This window comes from Cnephaeus nilssonii (assembly GCF_951640355.1).
Source record: "Cnephaeus nilssonii genome assembly, chromosome: 19".
In the NCBI taxonomy this organism is placed as follows: domain Eukaryota; kingdom Metazoa; phylum Chordata; class Mammalia; order Chiroptera; family Vespertilionidae; genus Cnephaeus; species Cnephaeus nilssonii.
The window spans coordinates 21,445,529-21,467,079 of NC_137090.1; the positions used below are offsets into that span (position 1 = coordinate 21,445,529).

At 37.6% G+C, this 21,551-nt stretch overlaps 1 protein-coding gene across 1 annotated transcript in view; it reads left to right on the plus strand.

The window, feature by feature from the left end:
• The window catches only part of MED13 (mediator complex subunit 13), an 89,263-nt gene that overhangs the window by 10,831 nt on the left and 56,881 nt on the right, over positions 1–21,551 (plus strand). The window contains exons 3-8 of the mRNA XM_079798274.1: positions 1,447–1,615; positions 15,006–15,151; positions 15,952–16,149; positions 18,783–18,977; positions 20,573–20,735; positions 21,161–21,271. Coding sequence (XP_079654400.1) covers positions 1,447–1,615; positions 15,006–15,151; positions 15,952–16,149; positions 18,783–18,977; positions 20,573–20,735; positions 21,161–21,271 — 982 coding nt within the window. The remainder of the gene's footprint in view (positions 1–1,446; positions 1,616–15,005; positions 15,152–15,951; positions 16,150–18,782; positions 18,978–20,572; positions 20,736–21,160; positions 21,272–21,551) is intronic.

Genomic DNA, 21,551 nt, shown 5'->3' on the forward strand with positions numbered 1-21,551 from the left:
AAACAAGATTTAATTTTATGTGGGCCACAAAAATAAAAAGCTTCAATTTTCATAGAAACGTAGGTTTATTTCAATAGAGACATGCTGAATACAAAGGGCTGAAATAAATGAGTAATTGTTAACATAAAATAATAGAACATTTTAATAAAAATTAGTATTTTTTCTTGAACATTAACTTACCAGACACTGCACAAAGTAATAAGGGTAACGCAAATCTATTTTCTTGTTCTCCGAAAGCGAAATATTTCCTGTTGTGCACACCAAATAAGTCAGTCCAAGGTTAATGACATGGCAGTTGGCTGCTAATATATTCGCTGCTAGTATTAGTGAAGAGAAATGGTGCGCCTGTGCGTAAGGAAAATGAATGCAACATGGTTATAGTAATCAGTCATTATCGATCGTTGTAGTTCGTTATTAATAATTATGTATAACAGGATATTGTAAAAATTAAGTTACAAAATTTTTATTAAAACATTTTTTACGTATCGTCATATTGGCTGGGCCGCTAAAATATTTGTTGTGTGCCGTGAGTTTGACATGCTTGGAGTAGTGTATACATTTTTATTAAATTAAGAAAGGTTTTGTTACTCATTAAATTGAAAGTTGATGACCAACATTTGTGAAATGTTTATAAAGATATGTAGGCTATAGAAGGATATTAAATTGTATTTGAAAAAACAGTTTAAAACATGATAAAAGTTAAAATGCTGAAGTAGTATCTGTAAGTTAATTGGAATGGTTAATAGATTTGCTGGCAAAATTGAGGCTGTATAGTTAGTAAAGATAGCTATAACTTTATATCAGAAGTACCATTTAGAATTTAAGTCTTTAAATTTCTCCCTCAAGTAGAGGATTCTATACTGAGTCATGGGAATCATTTGGTTGAAATGAGACCTAAGGTGGCTGATAATGTACTGCTTGTTAGGCTTTGAGCCAAAAGCTTCTTTTTTATTCATAGTTATCTTATAGTTGAGTCATGGATTAGAATGCTGATGGACATAAACTGTTTTGATTTTAATTATTAACTGGTTAGTTTTTTTGGCAGGCTGAATGGAAGAATTAGGACAAAGTAATAAGTGAACTAGCTTAGAAATTAGCATCTTAGGTATAGAGTGTGTTTAATATTTCCCAGGTTTCACAAATGTCCTTTACATTGATACAGAGACCAAATCATTATATTTGCAATATAGTGTTATATTTTTATATGGTGGGATAATAATTTTCAGGTAATTTAATAGCATACATGGCACTTGGGCCTTTTATTCCTTATGGAGTAATTTTGAAACCTGATATTTTAATGTCTAGAGATATATGGAAGTGATTGTAGCTCAATATACTGAGGTGAAGTAGGGCTTATGTATTTAGTTTAAACTGTAACACTTTTTACTTGGCTCGGAGTAGATATGGTGCCACTACTTTACTTTTTGTTTCATTTTTCTCTTGTAGAAGAGGAAGATGGAGTTTGGGAGAATGGACTTTCTTATGAATGCCGTACTCTGCTTTTCAAAGCAGTTCACAATCTTTTGGAACGGTGTTTAATGAACCGGAACTTTGTACGTATTGGCAAGTGGTTTGTAAAGCCTTATGAAAAAGATGAAAAGCCTATAAATAAAAGGTAAGCTATTGTATTTAAACTCTTTACTTGATGTTTTTTTATTTGTCAGTATTTATGGCTTTATAGAAAATGTGGACTAAAATAAGCTAATGTATTACAGACATATTTTAGGGAGCTAACTTTGGCAAAGTACTATAAGTGTTCAGTTTTCTTTGTCTCCTTAACCCTTTCATTTACACATTGTAAGAATTTTCTTGCCGTGGGAATACGTTGTGTGTCAATATAGTGACCTAAGTTTATTTTGGGATGATAGAAAAAAATGTGTGATGAAAGCAGAAGTTTATGCATTGAAGTTATTTTTTAGTGCTAGTGGAAATGTTTATTCTCAGTGCTCTATTAAAATTTAAGTAATTTGCCCTGACCACTTTGGCTCAGTGGATAGTGTCGGCCTGCGGACTGAAGGGTCCTGGGTTCGATTCGGTCAAGGGCATGTATCTTGGTTGCAGTCACGTCCCCAGGAGGGGTGTGCAGGAGGCAGCTGATCGATGTTTTTCTCTCTCATCGATGTTTCTAACTCTCTATCCCTCTCCCTTCCTCTCTGTAAAAAATCAATAAAAAAGTATATTAAAAAAATTAATTTAATACTTGTTAAAGATAGTGACCTATAGTTTTGTTTTGGGTTAAGTTAACCTTTTACATTTCTAGACCTCTCGTTTTGCTTTAAAGTAATTTAAGATTGTGTTTTCCTCTCCAAGACATGTTTAATCTTGGAGTGTTTATAATTTTTTTGAACTTTGAATTAAGAAAATTTATGACAACTTTGCAGAGTAGTTTTAGATAGAGGCGGTTAATAGCTTTAGGCTACTGTAATTCTCTGTAATTCAAATACTATAAAGCACAATCTGTTAGAAGATTCAGTGCCAAGTAGTTGTTGAATTAGTGAAACTTCAAGATTAAATAGTCCCAGCCAGTTAGAGTGTGAAGGGTGGTGGGTGCAGTTCCAGTCAAGGGCACTTACCTTGGTTGCAGGCTCAATCCCCAACCCCAGTCAGCAGGCAACCAATTGATGTGTCTCTCTCTCATCGATGTTTCTCTGTCTCTATCTCACCCTTCCACTTTCTCTAAAAATCAATGCAAAAAATATCCTCCTGGCGAGGATTAACAAAACAAACAAACAAAAAATAGAGGTGAAGTAATAGTGAGTAAGATGGGATGTGGAAGAAGATAAAATGAAGGACATGTATTAGATTTCCCTAAAAGTTGTGCAGATAAGAAATAAACATTTGGTTGTTATTGTAATCATTATTGAGATGCCATCTTTTATGTCATGTGCACATCTTTTTCTTGCGCTTGTGAAGTTTTTTCATACTTCAAAAAATATATGTATTTTTATTGATTTCAGAGAGGAAGGGAGAGGGAGAGATAGAAACATCAATGATGAGAGAGTATCATTGATTGGCTGCTTCCTGTACACCCCCTACTGGGGACTGAGCCTGCAACCTGGGCATGTGCCCATGACTGGAATCAAATCCAGGACCCTTCAGTCTGCAGGCTGATGCTCTATCCACTGAGCCAAAACGGGGTATTTTTTAGTTTTAGTAAAATGGATGAGCAGATAAGCCTGGACAAATCAAGGCTCTTTCATTTTTTTCTTCTTTGAAAATTAAAATAAACCTTTATTGTGAACAAAATAACTGTACAAGTTAGGAATGCATTCAGTTGCAAATGATTGCAAACCTAACTACCTGGCAAGGAGTCTGGAGGTAGATAGTTCAGTACTGGTGTATCTGTTCAATAATGTCATCAAGGACTCGGGTTCCCAGGAGTTTTCTACTCAGTCATCTTGAGCCTTTGACTTTTATTCTGATGGTCCCTGTAGGTGTTGTATCTCCAGACTTCAATCACAGTGGATTCTAGGCAGGAAGAGGAAGGAAGGGAAGAAGCAATAAGGGGGATTGACCCTTAGGTCAGAAAATAGATTCTTTTCTGGAAACTTTAGCTGACATATTGGCTATTCTGAGAGAAATGTACATTTTTTTGTATGGGAACATTACCCCTCTGAACAAAATAAGGCTTTTGGTTAATAAGAAAAAATGGAGAGTAGATATTAAGTAGGCAATTAGAAGAGGAAGTAGATTATCAGGTAAGCAATTAGCAGTGCTCACTCTTTAGTTTTAAAAAGTCAGGCAGATTACCATAATTTAAAATGAAAAGCTGCAGTCCTGAATCCCAACTATTAGATGTAATCTAATTTCAGAGGCAATCTCTTTTAATTCTTTTAACTTTATTTTAATTTACCTATTTAAAGTTTAAGAAGCAAATAGCATACTTATTCTTGAGTTTTCAGTTATTTCAGTTATTCAGGCTTAATCTATTGATTTTCTATTGATGGTTTAGGTATTTTATTCCTAATACCCCCCAATGCCCAACACTTGGACATTAGCGTACTTGTATACACTCTTTTCCCTTCTCTCTTTCCTTATCTTTTTATTTCTTATTTTGTTTATTGTCAATATTATAGATGTCCCCCATTTTCCCCTTCTTTGCCCCCCTTTACCCAGCCCCCGCCCCACCCCAGGCCTTCACCACACTATTGTCTGTGTCCATGGGCTATCAATATATAAGTATATGTTCTTTGGTTAATCTCTTTCCTTGTCTTGCCAGGATAGTTATAAGATTTGGTAAAAACAATACCTGTTGTTTATATTACTATGGTTATATAAATATTATTTATAGTTGAGCCATATAGTGTACTAGGATTATATTCCATTTCTTCCACATCTTTTTGTTTTCCCTAGTGTTAATGATTATTTCTTCTTTTATTTAATTTTCTATGTGAGGGGTTGGTAAACTACCACTCCACAGAGCAAATGTAGCCTGCCACCTGTTTTGTAAATAAAATTATAATGTAGCACAGCCATGCTAACTCATTAATGGTTTATTTTATGCCTGCTTTCACACTGAAGCAAAATTGTATAGTGATGACCCACAAAACCTACAATATTTATTCTCTGGCTCTTTACATCCCTGATCTATGTACTACTTGATAATTCACCTCTACACCATCTACCAAAAGTGTAAATCTCCCTCCTTACCTTTAAGGAGTTTGTGTAATCTATTTTATTTTTTTCCTCTCTCCCTCTCCTATTAACATCGCTTTTGGAGCCCTTCATTCTTCAGTTCCAACTGGTTGTCATTCTATAGGTCTGTTTCATAGCAGTCATCTTGGGAATTCCCTTTGCCTGTCTGTGTTGGATCCCTTATTTCCTAGATCTTATATTTCCTTTTTTTCTGTCTTAACTGTTTTGGTAGTGGCCATCCACCAGTAGTTTCCTGAGAAGGGAGTATGTGAGAAGTAATATGTTTGGATCCCGAATGTCTGACTTACCTCCTTTCCTACTCTTCAGACTTTGGGGCATTAAAATGCTGACTGGAAAGTCTATGTATTGAGTAGCATGAAGTTGCAGGCTTTTTTTTTTATTAATATATTTTTATTGATTTCAGAGAGGAAGGGAGATGGAGAGATAGATAGAAACATCAATGATGAGAGAGAATCATCGATCAGCTGCCTCTTGCACACCTCCTATTGGGGATGTGCCCGCAACCAAGGTACATGCCCTTGACTGGAATCGAACCTGGGACCTTTCAGTCCACAGGCCGACGCTCTATCCACTGAGCCAAACTGGTTAGGGCATGAAGTTGCAGGCTTTAATAGGGTGATTTGTTAGAGACCTGGCCATTTTTATTGGGTGCCTGTTGCTCAATAGTCTGTATGTGTCCCCTCATTCCCACCCATTTAAGTTAGTTTTCCCAGAGCAGTTCTTCAGTATCCTGACTAGTGTATAAACTTCGTTGTCAATGTTTAGAGAGCCTATTAGGAAAGGGTACTATACTTGCATACTTATATTGGGGATTACTTGTATAGTATTGAGATTTTTTACTTAATTCCTCTTTTAAATACATCACCTCAGCTATATCTAGTGTCTCTGGGTGCTTGAGTCCCCTTGTTTCATCCATTTCAGAGAGTGAGCGCCTCTTAAGTTTTCCTCTGACCTGGAATAATGTAAAGAGCCTGCCTACTGTAAGCTTTTATCATTTCTTATTACGATTCTTATTTTTTTTAAATATATTTTTATTGATTTCAGAGAGGAAGGGAGATGGAGAGATAGATAGAAACATCAATGATGAGAGAGAATCATTGATTGGCTGCCTCCTGCACGCCCCACATTGGGGATCGAGCCCGCATCCCAGGCATATGTCCTGACCAGGAATCAAACCGGTGACCTCTTGGTTCCTTGGTTGACATTCAACTGCTGAGCCACACCCGGCTGGGCCTTACTATGATTCTTAAAGGTCTATCTTTTTGAACTATTGGTTTTAGATATGAATGAAAATAGAGAAAAGGGGAGAAGGGAGTGAGCAGTTTTTGCCTAAGCAGAATTGTCTACACAGTGTTTGAAATTAGGGCTTAATATGTATTAGCTCAATTCTCACAGCATCCCCATTTTACTCCAGTTGTTAAACCTGAAGCACAAAGAGATTAACTAACTTGTCCAAGGTCATAAAGCTTGTAAGTGTTGGAGCTGGATTATAGGTCGTGAAAATTATGAGAGGCAACTGATCAATGTTTCTCTCAAACATTGATTCCCTCCCTCTCTCCTTTCCCTTCTCTCTAAAATCAGTACAACATATCTTTGGGTGAGGATTAAAAAGAAAAAGAAAAAAGCCCAGCCGGCATGGCTCAGTGGTTGAGTGTGGACCTGTGAACCAGGAGGTTCATGGTTCGATTCCCAGTTGGGGCACATGCCCGGGTTGTGCGCTCTGTTCACAGTGTGGGGCATGCAGGAGGCAACAGATCAATGAGTCTCTCTCATCGTTGATGGTTCCATCTCTCTCTTTCTCTCCCTTTCCCTTTCTCTCTGAAATCAATAAAAATATATTTAAAAAAGAAAAAAACAAAAGTACTTACAGAGCACTTGAATTAGTAAACCAGAATAATATGTTGTTGCTTTCTAAGAATTCTTTACTGTATAAGGTCAGTAATGTGTTCACTAAGTGAGTAGAAGTATATACAAAATTCACTGATAAGATGTTTATCTTCTGAATTTTAATATAGATCTCTTTTTCAAGGGGATACCAGACATTGAAATTATACCTGTAAATTTAAGAAATTTTAAAAATTACTATTAGGACTACAGAAATACAGAGTCATGCATTAGTTCCTAAACTTGTCTGGATGTAGAATCACCTTGAGAGATTAACGAGAGCCTGGGCTTTAGAATTTTTAAATATCTCCGGGTGAAAGACAGGTTTGGGAGCAATTGAATTAATAGAATAATCTAGGAATTAGAATGATTAGGGGTGGTGTTTTGTTTGTTTGTTTGTTTTTGAGTGGTGGTAAAATATGCACAACTAAATTTACCATTTTAACCACTTTTCATTTTATAGCTCAGTGGCATTAAGTACATTCACGTTGTACAGCCATCACCACTGTCTATCTGCAGAACTTTTTCATCATCCAAGCTGACAATCTGCTCATTAAATAGTAACTCCTTATTTTCCTCTACTCCTAGTCCCTGGTAACCACCATTCTACTTTCTGTCTCTAATGAATTTGACTGTTCTAGGTATCTTATATAAGTGGAATCATACAGTATTTTTGGCTGACTCATTTCATTTAGCATAATATGCTCAAGGTTTGCATCCATGTTGTAACATGCATCACAATTTCATTTCTTTTTTAAGGCAGAATAATGTTCTGTTGTATTTTTATACCACATTTTGTTTATTGATTCATCTGTCCATGGACATTTGGGTTATTTCCGCTTTCTGTCTATACTAAATAATGCTGCTATAAATATTGGTATACAAATATCTGTTCAGTCCTTGCTTTCAATTCTTTTGAGAATATATCCAAAGTGGAATTGTTGGGTTATATAGTAATTCTATGTTAGTTTTTTTTTCTTTTTAAGGAACCACCATACTCTCTCCTTTCATAGTAGCTTCACCATTTTACATTTCCATCAGCAGTGCAAAAGGGTTCCACTTTCTGCATCCTTTTTCTTTTCTTTTTCCTTTCTCCTCCTCCTCCTTTTTTTTTTTTTTTTTAACTTTATGGGTATGAAGTGGTATCTTACTGTAGTTTTGGTTTACATTTCCTTAGTGATTAATGATGTTGAGCATCTTTCTGTGTGTTTAGTGGCCATTAGTATAACTTATTTGGATAAATGTGTGTCGTCAAGTCCTTTGCCCATTTTTAATTGGTTGTTAGGATGACTAGGGCTTTAAACTATCATTTCCCTTTTTAAAAAAATATATTTTTATTGATTTCAGAGAGGAAAGGAGAGGGAAAGAGAGATAGAAACATTAATGATGAGAGAGGGTCATTGATGGGCTGCCTCCCGCATGCCCCCCACTAAGGATCGAGCCCACAACCCAGGCATGTGCCCCTGACCAGAATCAAACCCGGGACCCTTCAGTCCGCAGGCTGATGCTCTATCTGCTGAGCCAAACCAGCCAGGGCGAAATTATCTTTCCCTTTAACTAGTCTTATGATCGTAGGCCATCTAATTTCTTTGTGCCGTGACTTCCCTACCAGCAAAATAAGATCATTTGTCTGTACCTACCCAATAGAAATGCTAAAAATAGGTTAGATATGGAGCCTCCAAAAGTAGTACACATATTAAACTGTTATAGAACAGCTAGCTTTATTATAAGCATATTTTCATTTTCTGTTTTAGGAATAAAGAATCTTTTAATTTTAGTACTTAAACAAGGAACATTTTTCTACAACAGATGACTGTTAAGTTTCACCTGTAAATTTGCCTCACTCATACCTTTTGGTTTTGGTTATTACAGTGTAAGCCTCTGGAGAGCAATGGCATCCATTTTTTTTCTTTTAAAATATATTTTTATTGATTTCAGAGAGGAAGGGAGAGGCAGAGAGATAGAAACATCAATGATGAGAGAATCATTGATTGGCTGCCTCCTGCATGCCCCACACTGGGGATCCAGCCCAAAACCCAGGCATGTGACCTGACCAGGAATCAAACTGTGACCTCCTGGTTCTTCATAGGTTGATGCTCAACTACTGAGCCATGCCAGCTGGGCCTCTGTAATTACTTTATGGTAGTTAATAGTACCTTGGATTCTCATTGTAGTTACATGTATTTGTTTTAACTTCACTTTTTTAAAAAATGTTTTATTTATTTTTTTATTTTTTAAAATATTTTTATTGATTTCCGAGAGGAAGAGAGAGGGGGAGATAGAAACATCAATGATGAGAGAATCATTGATCGGCTGCCTCCTCCACACCCCCTGCTGGGAATCGAGCCCGCAAACCCAGTCATGTGCCCTTGACCAGAATCGAACACGCTCTTTCCACTGAGCCAAACCAGTTAAGGCTTAATTTCACCTTTTGAAAAAAATATATTTTTATTGATCTCAGAGAGGAAGGTAGAGGGAGAGGTAGATAGAAACATCAATGATGAGAGAGAATCATTGATCTACTGTCTCCTGCACGCCCCCTACTGAGGATCTAGCCAGCAACCTGGGCATGTGCCTTCACCAGGAATCGAACCGTGACCTCCTGGTTCAGCACTGAGCCACACCGGCTGGGATTAACTTCACTTTTTTTAAGTGCTAAGTACCAAAGATATTATCAGTGATATCTCTCCTTGAAAGAAGAACTATTCTAAATTTAGTATGGCAGTATTACTTACCATTTTTTTGGCCCTATATTTTCTGACTAGAATATTGCCTTTAATGTAAGAATTCTAGAAATTTTATTTAATATTTAGAATGTATAGTTTTTTTCTCCTAGGTCATGCACAAACTTGGTTTATTTTAAACCATTTAAAATTAGATAAGACTATACAGGGGTGGGCAAAAATAGGTTTACAGTTGTTCGTATGGAAAACAATACAGTAATTAATATGTAATACAAGAATAAACTGTTTCTTGTACTTACAACTGTAAACCTACGTTTTGAGAACATGCTAGCACTATATAGAAGGGGATGTTCTACTTAATCATAGACAACAATTGAGAACTGCTGGTGAGTATAGGGCAGTGCAGATAAATAGAGCTGAGAAATTGATCATGTTTTGCATATTGGAATATTAGGTTTTTACCAAGACCCCTTGGAGACAAATGGATCACTTTACATCAAAGAGCCAAATTTTTTTTTTTGATTTGAAAGTTGTTAAGATTGTCATGTGCTCATTGGACATATGGAAAGGCTATATTTGGCCTTCATTTTTATGGGCCATGATTTTTGTATATATCAGATTACACTTAATTTCCTAAGTAATATTTATTAGAACTTAAGTAATGCACTTCTTTTTAACATTTACTAGATTATAGTAATCTGTTTAGGAAAATTTTTAGTCAGATTATTTGTTTTTTATGTCATGGCAAAAATCCATTTTGAATATCCATTTTTATTCTCATTTAATATTTTATGTATGAAATGAAACATAGTTGAAAGCTATATTTTTAAGAACTATACTTCACTAATTAACAGAACAGTAAATATGAAGATATAAAATTCAGGTCTCCTATCCTCTTTGTCTTTTAAAGATAAAGAACATCAGACTATTTTAGGTTGTTGCTTATACTTGCAAATGTTGTTGGAAGTATTTGCAATTCAGATTTTAAAATCTGCTGCTCAGTTACTGAGAAAGCACACAGCATTCATAATCATTTGTATAGCATACTTACTTGATTCCTAAAACTAATCAAATTATAATTTCTCTACCTACTATATTATTCTTGCTTGAGTCACTTACTTAATAAATGTTTTTATTGACATAGTAGTTTCAGTTAGCAATTCCCCCTTTGAACACTTAAAATTTTACTTCCTCTACTAAGAAATGTTTGCCTTGTAAGGTTTCCTGAAAAACCTGTAAAAATCTCATACCATTAAAAAATGTATTCTAGTCATTCTAACCAGTGGAATATGAACTTTTCTTATTTTTAAAAGCATTTTTGTCTTGCTTTTAAATTCTCATTTCCTTTTTTATTGTTTAGAGAGAAAAATGCCTTGAAAATTGATTTCTGCCTGTTTTGTGTCAATACATATAATGGACATATCACTCTCAGAAATGAAACATTAATGGTTTACTAAGATGATAATGCTACTTAGAAATTATATTGTATATTTATATGCTCTATAACTCAACCTAATTATAGAAAAATTGTGTCAGAAAAGAGGACACTCACAACCACAAGGCTACATTTGCATTACAACATAGAAACAAAACGAGTTGTATCTATGTTTGTTTACATTACATGCATTTTTTTGAGAAAAATAAATGTATTGAGTCTTGGGGATAATTAAAAAGAAATCCTGATGTTTCAGTTGGTATCAAGATTCATGTGTATTCTGTATTCTTTTTTTAAATTTTAAATATATTTTTATTTTTATTGATTTTCAAGAGGAAGAGAGAGAGAGAGAGAAACATCAGTGATAAGAGAGAATCAATGATTGGTTGCCTCCTGCATGCCCCCACACTGTGGATTGAGCCCACAACCTGGGCATGTGCCCCAACCAGGAATCAAATCATGATCTGGTTCATAGGTCAGTGCTCAACCACTGAGCCATACCATCTGGGCTCATGTTTGTATTAACACATTCTAGATTTGGTCTTTTCCTCGAGGCTGTGTTATAATATAGGGCACACCATTACTTTGTTCAGAAACAGTTTATTTTCTAACCCTATAGTTTCTGGGCTGTCTCTATTCTTTCTAAATTATGTTTGCAAACCAGCAAGTTCTTTCCTGAGTTCATCTCTTTTAGTACTTTATCAAGTACTAGAGGCCCCTTAGCCTGGCCTGTGCCCTCTCGCAATCTGGGACCCCTCGAGGGATGTAGCAGTGCACAAAGCAGCAGGCAGCCAGGGAGGAGCCCAAGCCCGGGCTGGGTGCCGTGCTGGGAGTGCATTGACCACCAGAGGGCAGCTCCTGTGTTGAGCATCTGCCCCCTGGTGGTCAGTGTGCATCATAGTGACCGGTCATTCGGTTGCAACGGTTGCTTAGGCTTTTATATATACAGAAGACGTTCCTTGGGTTACACGGGACTCGACTCGACATACATTGTTTCATGGTTACGTCACCATCTCCCATTTATTTATTTTAAAAAAGTTCCATTATTTTGACGTATATACATATGTGCTTTATGTTTTTTATTATTTATTTACCACAAGTAAAGGTCAGGAATTCTTATCTTTTAAAATTTTTTTACTATTTCACTTCATTACTGCTGTGTATGTGCTCCATGTGAGTGACGTAGGTGCTTAGGTAGGTGGGTTCCAGCTTATGGCAAAAATCGCTTTACATCGTGCCATAGGAACGGATCTCCGACGTAACCTGGGACCTACTGTATAGCTAGATAGCTGCTGACAACCAAATTACATTTTTACTTGATCTGTTCCCCCAACTCTGTAAGTTCATTAGGCACGTCTTTTGCTGTCCAGATTATTTTAAGCAGCAGTGCTATGAAGTATTTTTTGATTGTATAAAATGTGTCCACCATTTCCCCAACCCCCTACATAATAATTTTCTCACCATTTTTCAGTGTCTTATATTTCCTGTTACCAATCACCTGGTCCTGAAGCCAATGCCACATATATTTAGGTTTTTGTCATGGTAGCATCTCACCTTTGGTGCCAATTTGTGTACCAGCTATTGCTGTGTAACAAACCACTCCCAAACATAAGGGCTTAAAACATCAGTTATGCCCTGGCCTATTTTGCTCAGTGGTTAGAGTATCAGCCCGTAGACCAAAGGGTGGTGGGTTTGATTCCCGGTCAAGGGCCCCGTTCCTCTGTTGTGGGCTCGATCCCTGACCTGGTAGGGATGAGTGCAAAAACAGTCCCTACCTTTCCTCCTTCCCTCCCTCCTCCCCTCTCTAAAAAAAAAATCAATGGAAAAAATATTCTCAGGTGGGGATAAGAACAACACAAAATAACAAAAAACATGAGTTATGTATTATTATTAAAGTATCTGCAGGCCAAATGGAGATTAGCCAGTCTAGTCCACACAGTAAACTATAGGCTGGGTAGAGGTGTTTCCATCTTAGAACAGCAAGTCAGCCAGGACATGTTCTTATGGTGATGAAAGAGGCACTGGAGGGCAAGCCAGATTGCATAAGCACATTTCAAGCTTCTGCTTGACCGAAGCAAGTCACAAAGCAAGCCTAAGTCAAGGGTTGGGGAAGTATATTTCACCTCTAATGGGAGGAACTACAAAATCACACCAAAGAGCCTGGATAAAGCGAGGGGTGAGCAAAACATAATACAAAACTACAGTAATAAAAAAAAGCATGGTATTGGCATGAAGACAGATTTGTAAACCAGTGGAAAAGGATCAAATCCAGAAATAAACACTTTCATATATGTGTTCAAATGATCTTCAACAAGGACCCTTCAATGGGGAAAGGGATTAATGTATAGAATTCATAAAAATTTTTAAAATTGATTTTAGAGAGAGGAAGGGAGAGAGAGAAACACATGAATGTGAGAGATTGAACCCACAACCTGGGTAAGTGCCTTGATTAGGAATCAAACCCACTACCTTTTGGAGTACAGGAGACACTTCAACCAACTGAGCAACACACGGCCAGGGCGAATTCATAAATTTTTTGAAAATTTAAAGTTATGTCGATGCAAGCAACACAAAATGAATGGTATTATAAATTTAGAAAAAATTAAGATTGCTGTGTAATTGCTCTAGTCCCATTCCCTGAAAGTAACCAGGTTTTGTTTGTTTTTTTTATTTTTGTTTTTAAAATGTTTTTGTTTCTTTTGATGATTACTGCCATAATTTCAGAAACGCTTTACCTATAGGCCTTAATTAATCAACTTTAGACACAACTCTACTGATTCTTTGCCATGAAAGATAAGTTTTTTTTAGTTACATTTGTTTTCAGCTATATTATTTTCAGTTTTTCTTTTGACATTGAATGATAAGCTTAAAATTTAGTTTCTTGTTCTATCAACTTTAGACATTACCTGTTGACTCCCTAATTCAGGATGGGGCAAAAGTAGGTTTACAGTTAATATGCAGAGATTATTCTTGTATTATTATTTATTAGTTCTATTTTCCATGCGAACAACTGTAAACCTACTTTTCCCCCACCCTGAATATATTCAATGATGATATTCTCAGCTCTCCATTACTCTTCACCTCTTTCCTACCTTCTGTTTTCCCACTTCTGTTAGCTATAGTATTACTTTTACTATAACTTAATTTTAATTTATTGTGCCCTTGCCTTGTCCAGAAATAAATTCAGAGGGCTTATAGATACATACAACAGGTTATGAGCTTACTGTTATATTTTAAAGAACTGATTAAGTCGTATTAAGATAAATGTGTAGAGAAGAAATAAGAAAAGTAGATTTCTTCTTAGTGTACAAAATTCTCTCTGGGCCACTTAACCTTTCTAATTTTTATCTTAAGGACACATCTGCTTTTTTTTACTTGGGGAAGTTTTATTTTCCGACCTGTATACCAGGCCATATCTAAATTTCATAAGGTGTTCTGTTTTGCATGTAGCTTTGATTCTAGGATGCCTTCAATTGTAAGACCCATCATTGCTTTAAAATAACTTCATTGGGGCTGGGGGAAGAACAGTACATTTAATGCTTGATTGATCACATGCAGCGCAATTTCAGAAATAATAAAATGAAGAAATATATCTATTTTTTATATAGAGGGGAAATGAACAAAAGTAAAAATTAGGTCACCCTTAATTCTGTTGCACACCTAGACTTTTTTTCACCAAAGATACTCTTTTTTCCTTTTTTTGTTTTTGCTTATAAATATGTTTTTATTGATTTCAGAGAGGAAGGGGAGAGAGAGAGAGAGAGAAAGAGAGAGAGAGAGAGAGAGAGAGAGAGAGAGAGAGAGAGAGAAACACCAATGATGAGAGAGAATCATGGGTCAGCTGCCTCCTGCTCACCCCCTACTGGGGATCGAGCCCACAACCCCAGGCATGTGCCCTGACAGGGAATCGAATCGGTGACCTCCTGGTTTCATAGGTCAACACTCAACCCTTGAGCCATGCCAGCCAGGCTCTTTTTTCCTTTTTGAAAAATTGAGACTATACTGTTTTGGCAGCTTACCCTTTCCATTAAACCTAGTCCCCACCTTTACTTACTTTTGCGGCTATATTGTAAGAGTGTGTGTGTGTGTGTGTGTGTGTGTGTGTGTACACCTAACTTATTTAATTGATTCCTCTATTTGCACGTTTTTTACTATAAACAGTGAAGAACATTTCTTGTAGCTAAATCTTTGTTCAGATTTGTTATTTTTTTCCCCTTCAGATGATGCAGTAGAATTTCTGGGATAAAGAAAATATGTATTATTGTGGTATAACTTCATAATAAAGAAAAGCAAGTTATTTTTTTTGGCATGTTATCACTAAAATATAACTTTTTCTTCTTTATTAGTGAACACTTGTCCTGCTCTTTCACCTTTTTCTTGCATGGAGATAGCAATGTTTGTACCAGTGTGGAAATTAACCAACATCAACCTGTGTACCTTCTTAGTGAAGAGCATATCACCCTTGCTCAGCAGTCTAATAGCCCATTTCAAGGTAGATTATTTTTATTTGATGGCTTACGTATTTGATTTTTTATTGTTGTTTCAAGAAAATTCTTATTGAAGTTGGGTAATTTGACATTTTGGGATTAATGAGATTTGGCCTAATCATGATTCTGATGTAGTTTACTTTTTTCTTACCTATTAGAGTATTAAGCCAATGAAATAATTTTTTAAATATCAATATTATTTTTAAAATTCTTGTACTTGATTGGCAGCATATTTTAAAGTGTTTTTTTAAATAGAAAGTAGCAGATATATGGGTTTATGTTTTCTTGGCCATCTTGCATGTCAGTTCATGTAAGTCATTTTAGACATTTAACATGGATTTTGGTATAATTTATTTAAAAGAATACTTTATAAGATTGCTGAATTGTTTTTAAGGACTGGCAGTGTGTTCTTCTTTTAATTCTAAGCCTAGTATTTGCTTTTTAAAAATATACATGGCATTACATAATAAGTACTTAGATTTATATATACATACTATTTTTTCTCGAATTACTTTTCCTTAGTAGAAATCAGGATAAATTGAATTCAAATATTCCCAGTTCGTTGTGAAAAGTTGTACATCTGAAATTTTTGGGTAGACAAAATTTTTAAGTTTTTATAATAAGCTCAGTGTTGTACTTCTCTTCACAATAATGAAGTACAATACATTGATTTTTCTCAGGAATGACATTATGGCTTTTCTCTAACTTTTTAAGAATTGCATAATTACTAACAATATTGTTTAGTGTGATCATATTTGGTATAATAGTTTTTAGTTACTTACTGTATTCCATTTTGGATTTCTAGTTATCTTAAGCCCATTTGGACTAAATGGCACTCTCACAGGACAGGCATTCAAGATGTCTGATTCAGCTACAAAAAAGTTAATTGGTGAATGGAAACAATTCTATCCTATCTCATCATGCTTGAAGGAGATGTCTGAAGATAAACAGGAAGATATGGATTGGGAAGATGATTCTTTAGCTGCAGTAGAAGTTCTTGTTGGTACGGATCCTGAGCATTAATCCTAAGGGGAAAATATGTGACTGTGTGTGTTAGTTAAACAACTGCAATATCTTAGTGGCTTTCAACACCAAACATTTCATTTTTTTCTTACTCCTGCTCATGTTATGTAAAGGCTCCAGCTTTGTCATGGTTTGGCTCCTTGTATCTTATTCTGCAATCTAGGTTCAAGGAGTACCCAGTATTTAGGACATGCTGTTCTTACAAGAACAAAAGAATAATAAGGACCGAGTCTAGCTATGTACTAGTAAGTGTATTTAAAGCTTCTACTAGGATGCATCTGCTCACATTCCAGTAGACAAAATTAGTCATTTGCTCAAGCCAAAGTCATTGGGTCAGGGAAATACATTCCACCTAAAGGATAGCATGCTAAAGGTGGAAAGAAAATAATTGTGAATGAATAATATTTGGAGGCTGAAAAGTTGACAACCTGTGTTACTCAATATCTTAAAATTTGGTAAAACTGTCACCTCTGATAATTTAAAAGGCAGAATATAATATGTACCTAAAGAACTTGGATCTTTCATCTGTTCTAGCCAGGTCATCTCTATTCTGATTGGCTGTATTCTATATGTCCTCTCATCAAGGACCTACGTTAACAAGGTAAACTGTATTTTGGAAAAGTTAATCTCAAGGTAGAGGATAGAAGTAAGAGAGGCTGCACTGATCCTACAAGCACATTTAAATTAAAGCTTCTGTTGGGATGTGACATATATCACTCGCATTTACATTCCAGAGCAAATTACAAAACCAAGCCTAACAATGAGATGAAGATGTATACTCCACCTTAGACATAGGAGGTGTGGGGAATGTATAATGGAGCAGGTAATTGGGATTAGAATCTGCAGTACTGTGTGTAATAGAATCATATGGTAATGTTATATATAAAAATTGCCTTATTTTTAAAATATATTTTATCTATTTGAGAGAGATTGATTTGCTGTTCTACTTTATGCATTCATTGGTTGCTTCTTGTATGTGTCCTGACCAGGAATCGAACCCACAACCTTGGTATATGAAGATGATGCTCTAACCAACTGAGCTACCTGGCCAGGGCATTGGTTTTTTGTTGTTTTCTTTTTTAAATAAAAAACTATCAACACCAACTTCAATAAGTACATTACTGTCAGAGTAGTTGTGCCCAAAACAGAAGCAAAACACAAACATATGTTAGGCTTTTTAAATAGAGACATAAAAACAAGAAAACCAAAAATGTTCCATAATTCTAATGACCAGATTACCTTTGTTAAACTTATTATTTTTGTTGTTGTTGTTAATCCTCACTCGAGGATATTTTTCCATTGGTTTTTAGGGAGAGTGGAAGAGGGAGGGAAAGAGAGAGAGAAACATCGATGTGAGAGAAACACATCGATTGGTTGCCTCCTGCACAAGCCCCAACCAGGGCCTGGGCCAGGGAGGAGCCTGCAACCAAGGTACCTTTGTTAAACTTTTAAAATAAATTTTAATCCGCCTTGTAGTTGGTCAAATTTGAAAATAAGGATTTAAAGTAAGAAAGTAATACACCAATGTAATATACAGATGATGTATTATAGAATTATATACCTGAAACCTGAATTATTTTGTTAACCCAATAAATTCAATAAAAGTGCTATAAGTAAATGGAAAGAAAAAAAGTAATACACATTCATGGTTAGAAAATTCAAAAATGAAAAGAAAGCCCTGGTTGCTGTACTAAAGCACTGGCCTGTGTACTAAAGGGCCATGGGTTCAATTCCCGGTCAAGGGCATGTATCTGGGTTTCAGGTCTGCTCCTGGACCCTGTCAGGGCGTGTGCTAGAGGCAGTTGCTCTAACATTGATATTTCTCTCTCCCCTCCTCCGTCTTCCCCTCCCTCCCTCTCTTTGACTTTGAAAAGCAATGGAAAAATATCCTCAGGTGAGGATTAACAACAACAACAAAATAAAAATGAAAAGAGAAAGCTGCTTTCCTTCTCGGTCTTTGAAGATAACCACTACTAATAGCTTCTTGTGGTTTCTTCCAGAAAAACCTTGTGCCAAAAAGCATATATTTATAAAAATACTAGAGGCCCAGTGCATGATTGAATCATGCACATGTAGGGTCCCCTACATGCTTTCGCTTTTCGCGGTGGAGCTGGGTGCCTGTCCGCTTGTGCACCAAGCCTTTCAGAAGCCTCCGGCTCGGCGGAGGCTTCTGAAAGGCCTGGTGCTGGAGCAGACAGGCACCCAGCTCCCCCACTTTTGATGGTCCGCGGCCGCTGAGGGGGGCTGCCGCGAACACCCTGCCGTTGGCAGCAGGCCCCCTCAGCGGCCGCAAATCTGGCCGTTGAGAGGCGCAGGGGGCGGAACTCCCGCCCCCTGCGCCTCTCAACAGCAGGATAACCCCCCTCAGTGGCAGGGGATCCGTGCCTCTCAATGGCCGGATAGGCCACCCTGAGTCCCGCCCCCCAGCCCCTCGCCGCCCAATTGTGGGCGTAGCGGAGTGATGGTAATTTACATGTTACTCTATTATTAGATAGGATGTTAAATATATTATTACTTAAATGTAATTATGTTATACCTACTGTTCAGTTTTGAGTGAAACTGATTTCATTACAATCACAATAGTAATTGATTTTCCTGTCTTTTTTCCTTTAGCGGGTGTCCGAATGATCTACCCAGCATGCTTTGTTCTAGTTCCTCAGTCAGACATTCCTGCTCCAAGCTCTGTGGGATCCTCTCACTGTTCAACTTCTTGCTTGGGTGTCCACCAAGTGCCTGCTTCCACAAGAGATCCTGCAATGTCTTCGGTTACTCTTACACCACCTACATCTCCTGAGGAAGTCCAGACAGGTATTGTCCTAATTTGTTTTGTTAACTCTAGTGATTTTCTTATTTTGAAGACAGTAAACATTTAATTAAATGATTATTTTAAAACTAGAGGCCTGCTGCACAAAATTTGTGCACAGGTAGGGTCTCTAGGCCTGGCTTGTGATCAGGGCTGATCGGGGCCTTCCGGCTGCTGGCCGGGGCCTTCTGTCATTCCGTGCTGCCCCCTGGTGGTCAGCGCATGTCATAGCGAGCAATCGAACTCCCGAGGGGACAATTTGCATATTAGTTATATATGTGGGGGGGTGTATGTGTCCCTCAGCCCAGCCTGCACCTTCTCCAACCTGGGACCCCTCAAGGGATGTCCAACTGCCCATTTAGGCCTTCCCTTCCAGCCTGGTCACCCCTAATTGCCCTCCCCTGCTGGACTGGTCAGCCCCATCTGCCCTCCTCTGCAGGCCTGGTCCCCCTCAACTGCTCTCCCCTGTAGGCCTGGTCCCCCTCAACTGCCCTCTCTTGCTGGCCTGGTACCCCCAACTGCCCTCTCCTTCAGGCCTGGTCCCCCCCAAATGCCCTCCCCTGCAGGCCTGGTCACCCCCAACTGCCCTCCCCTGCTGGCCTGGTAGCCCCAACTGCCCTCCCCTGCAGGCCTGGTCCACCCCCAACAACCCTCTTCTTCAGGCCTGGTCACCCCCAACTGCCCTCCCCTGCTGGCCTGGTAGCCCCAAATGTCCTCCCCTGCAGGCCTGGTCCACCCCCAACAATCCTTCACTTTGGGCCTGGTCCCTCCCAACTGCCCTCCCCTGCAGGCCTGGTCACCCCCAACTGCCCTCCCCTGCTGGCCTGGTAGCCCCAAATGTCCTCCCCTGCAGGCCTGGTCCACCCCCAACAATCCTCCACTTCGGGTTGGTCCCTCCCACCTGCCCTCCCCTGATGGCCTGGTCACCCCCACCTGCCCTCCCCTGCTGGTCTAATCACCCCCAACTGCCCTTTCCTGCAGGCCTGGTCCCTCCCAACTGCCCTCCTCTGCTGGCCATGAGGCGGCCATCTTGTGTCCACATGGGGGCAGCCATCTTTGACCACATGGGGGTGGCCATCTTGTGTGTTGGAGTGATAGTCGATTTGCATATTACCTTTTTTTTTTTAAGATAGTGTGTGTGTGTGTGTGTATGATAATTTAAAACTTATTGAAGAGTTTGCATCCAAATTTCCAAACTGTTAACATTTGCTTCAGCACTTCTCTGTATGTATACATTCATTATCATTGGTCTTCTGAACTATTTGAGAGCAAGCTGCAGGCATGATGCTCCATCTCTCCTTATGTACTCAGTATATTTTTCAAAATTAAAGCACCTTTCTATATATCTACAATTTAATCCTCCAAGTCAGGAAATCATTATATAGCACTACCATCCAATTCACATCCCCTGTCCAGATTTTTTGCTTTTTGTATGTTAAGTGAAGTAACACACTTTTTTGCCTCAAAATGTAAGTAAGCTAGTCAAGTAGCCTGGAGCAATTTATTAACACTAATTAATAAAAAAAAAAAAAAACCAAACAGTATTACTGTAAACCTACCTTTATTCTCCTACATCTTATTCTTTTTTGTTTGTTTTCAGTTGATCCTCAGTCTGCCCAGAAGTGGGTCAAATTTTCTTCAGTATCTGATGGCTTCAACTCGGATAGTACTAGCCATCATGGTGGTAAAATACCCAGAAAATTAGCCAATCATGTGGTGGATAGAGTTTGGCAAGAATGCAATATGAACAGAGCTCAGAACAAGTACGTATTTTTATTTTCAAGTTTAAAAATTATATGTTGGTAGTTACTTGTAGATAGTATAAACAGTCATTTGTGTGACTGTTCCTTAATTTAAAAAATTGATATTTAAAAATATATATATTTTTTATTGATTTCAGAGAGGAAGTGAGAGGGAGAGAGAAATAGAAACATCAATGATGAGAGAGAGAATCATTGACCGGCTGCCTCCTGCGTGCCCCACACTAGGGATCCAGCCTGAAACCCGGGCATGTGCCCTGACTGGGAATTGAACTGGTGACCTCTTGACTTGTGGGTTGTCACTCAACCACTGAGCCACACTGCCTGGGCAAAAAAATTGATTTTAAAAAGATTTCAATTTTAATGCTTAATTCAGAGTTATAGAAAAATTGATGAATTCTAAACAATTCTATAATTTCAAATCTTAGGAGGAAGTATTCAGCTTCATCAGCTGGTCTGTGTGAAGAAGAGACAGCTGATAAAGTAACATCCTGGGATTTTGTTGAAGCCACACAAAGAACAAATTGCTGCTGTTCGAGGTAGATTTTTTTTGTTTTAGTCGATTGATATTTATACGTGTGTGTGTGTGTGTTTGTGTGTGTGTGTGTGTGTGTGTGTGTGTGTGTGTGAGATAGTTTCGTATGCTGTTGAATATGTATGTCCCACTTTGTTTGAGGAAGCTTATATAAACACAGTGTGTTAGGATATTTTTCAAAAGAAAACATTTGAGGAAAAACGTTCAGTATTTTGGAGCCGATTATGAAAGTACATATAAATGTATGCCTTAAGTTCTTAACACAGTTAACCTGGGCTGGGCTG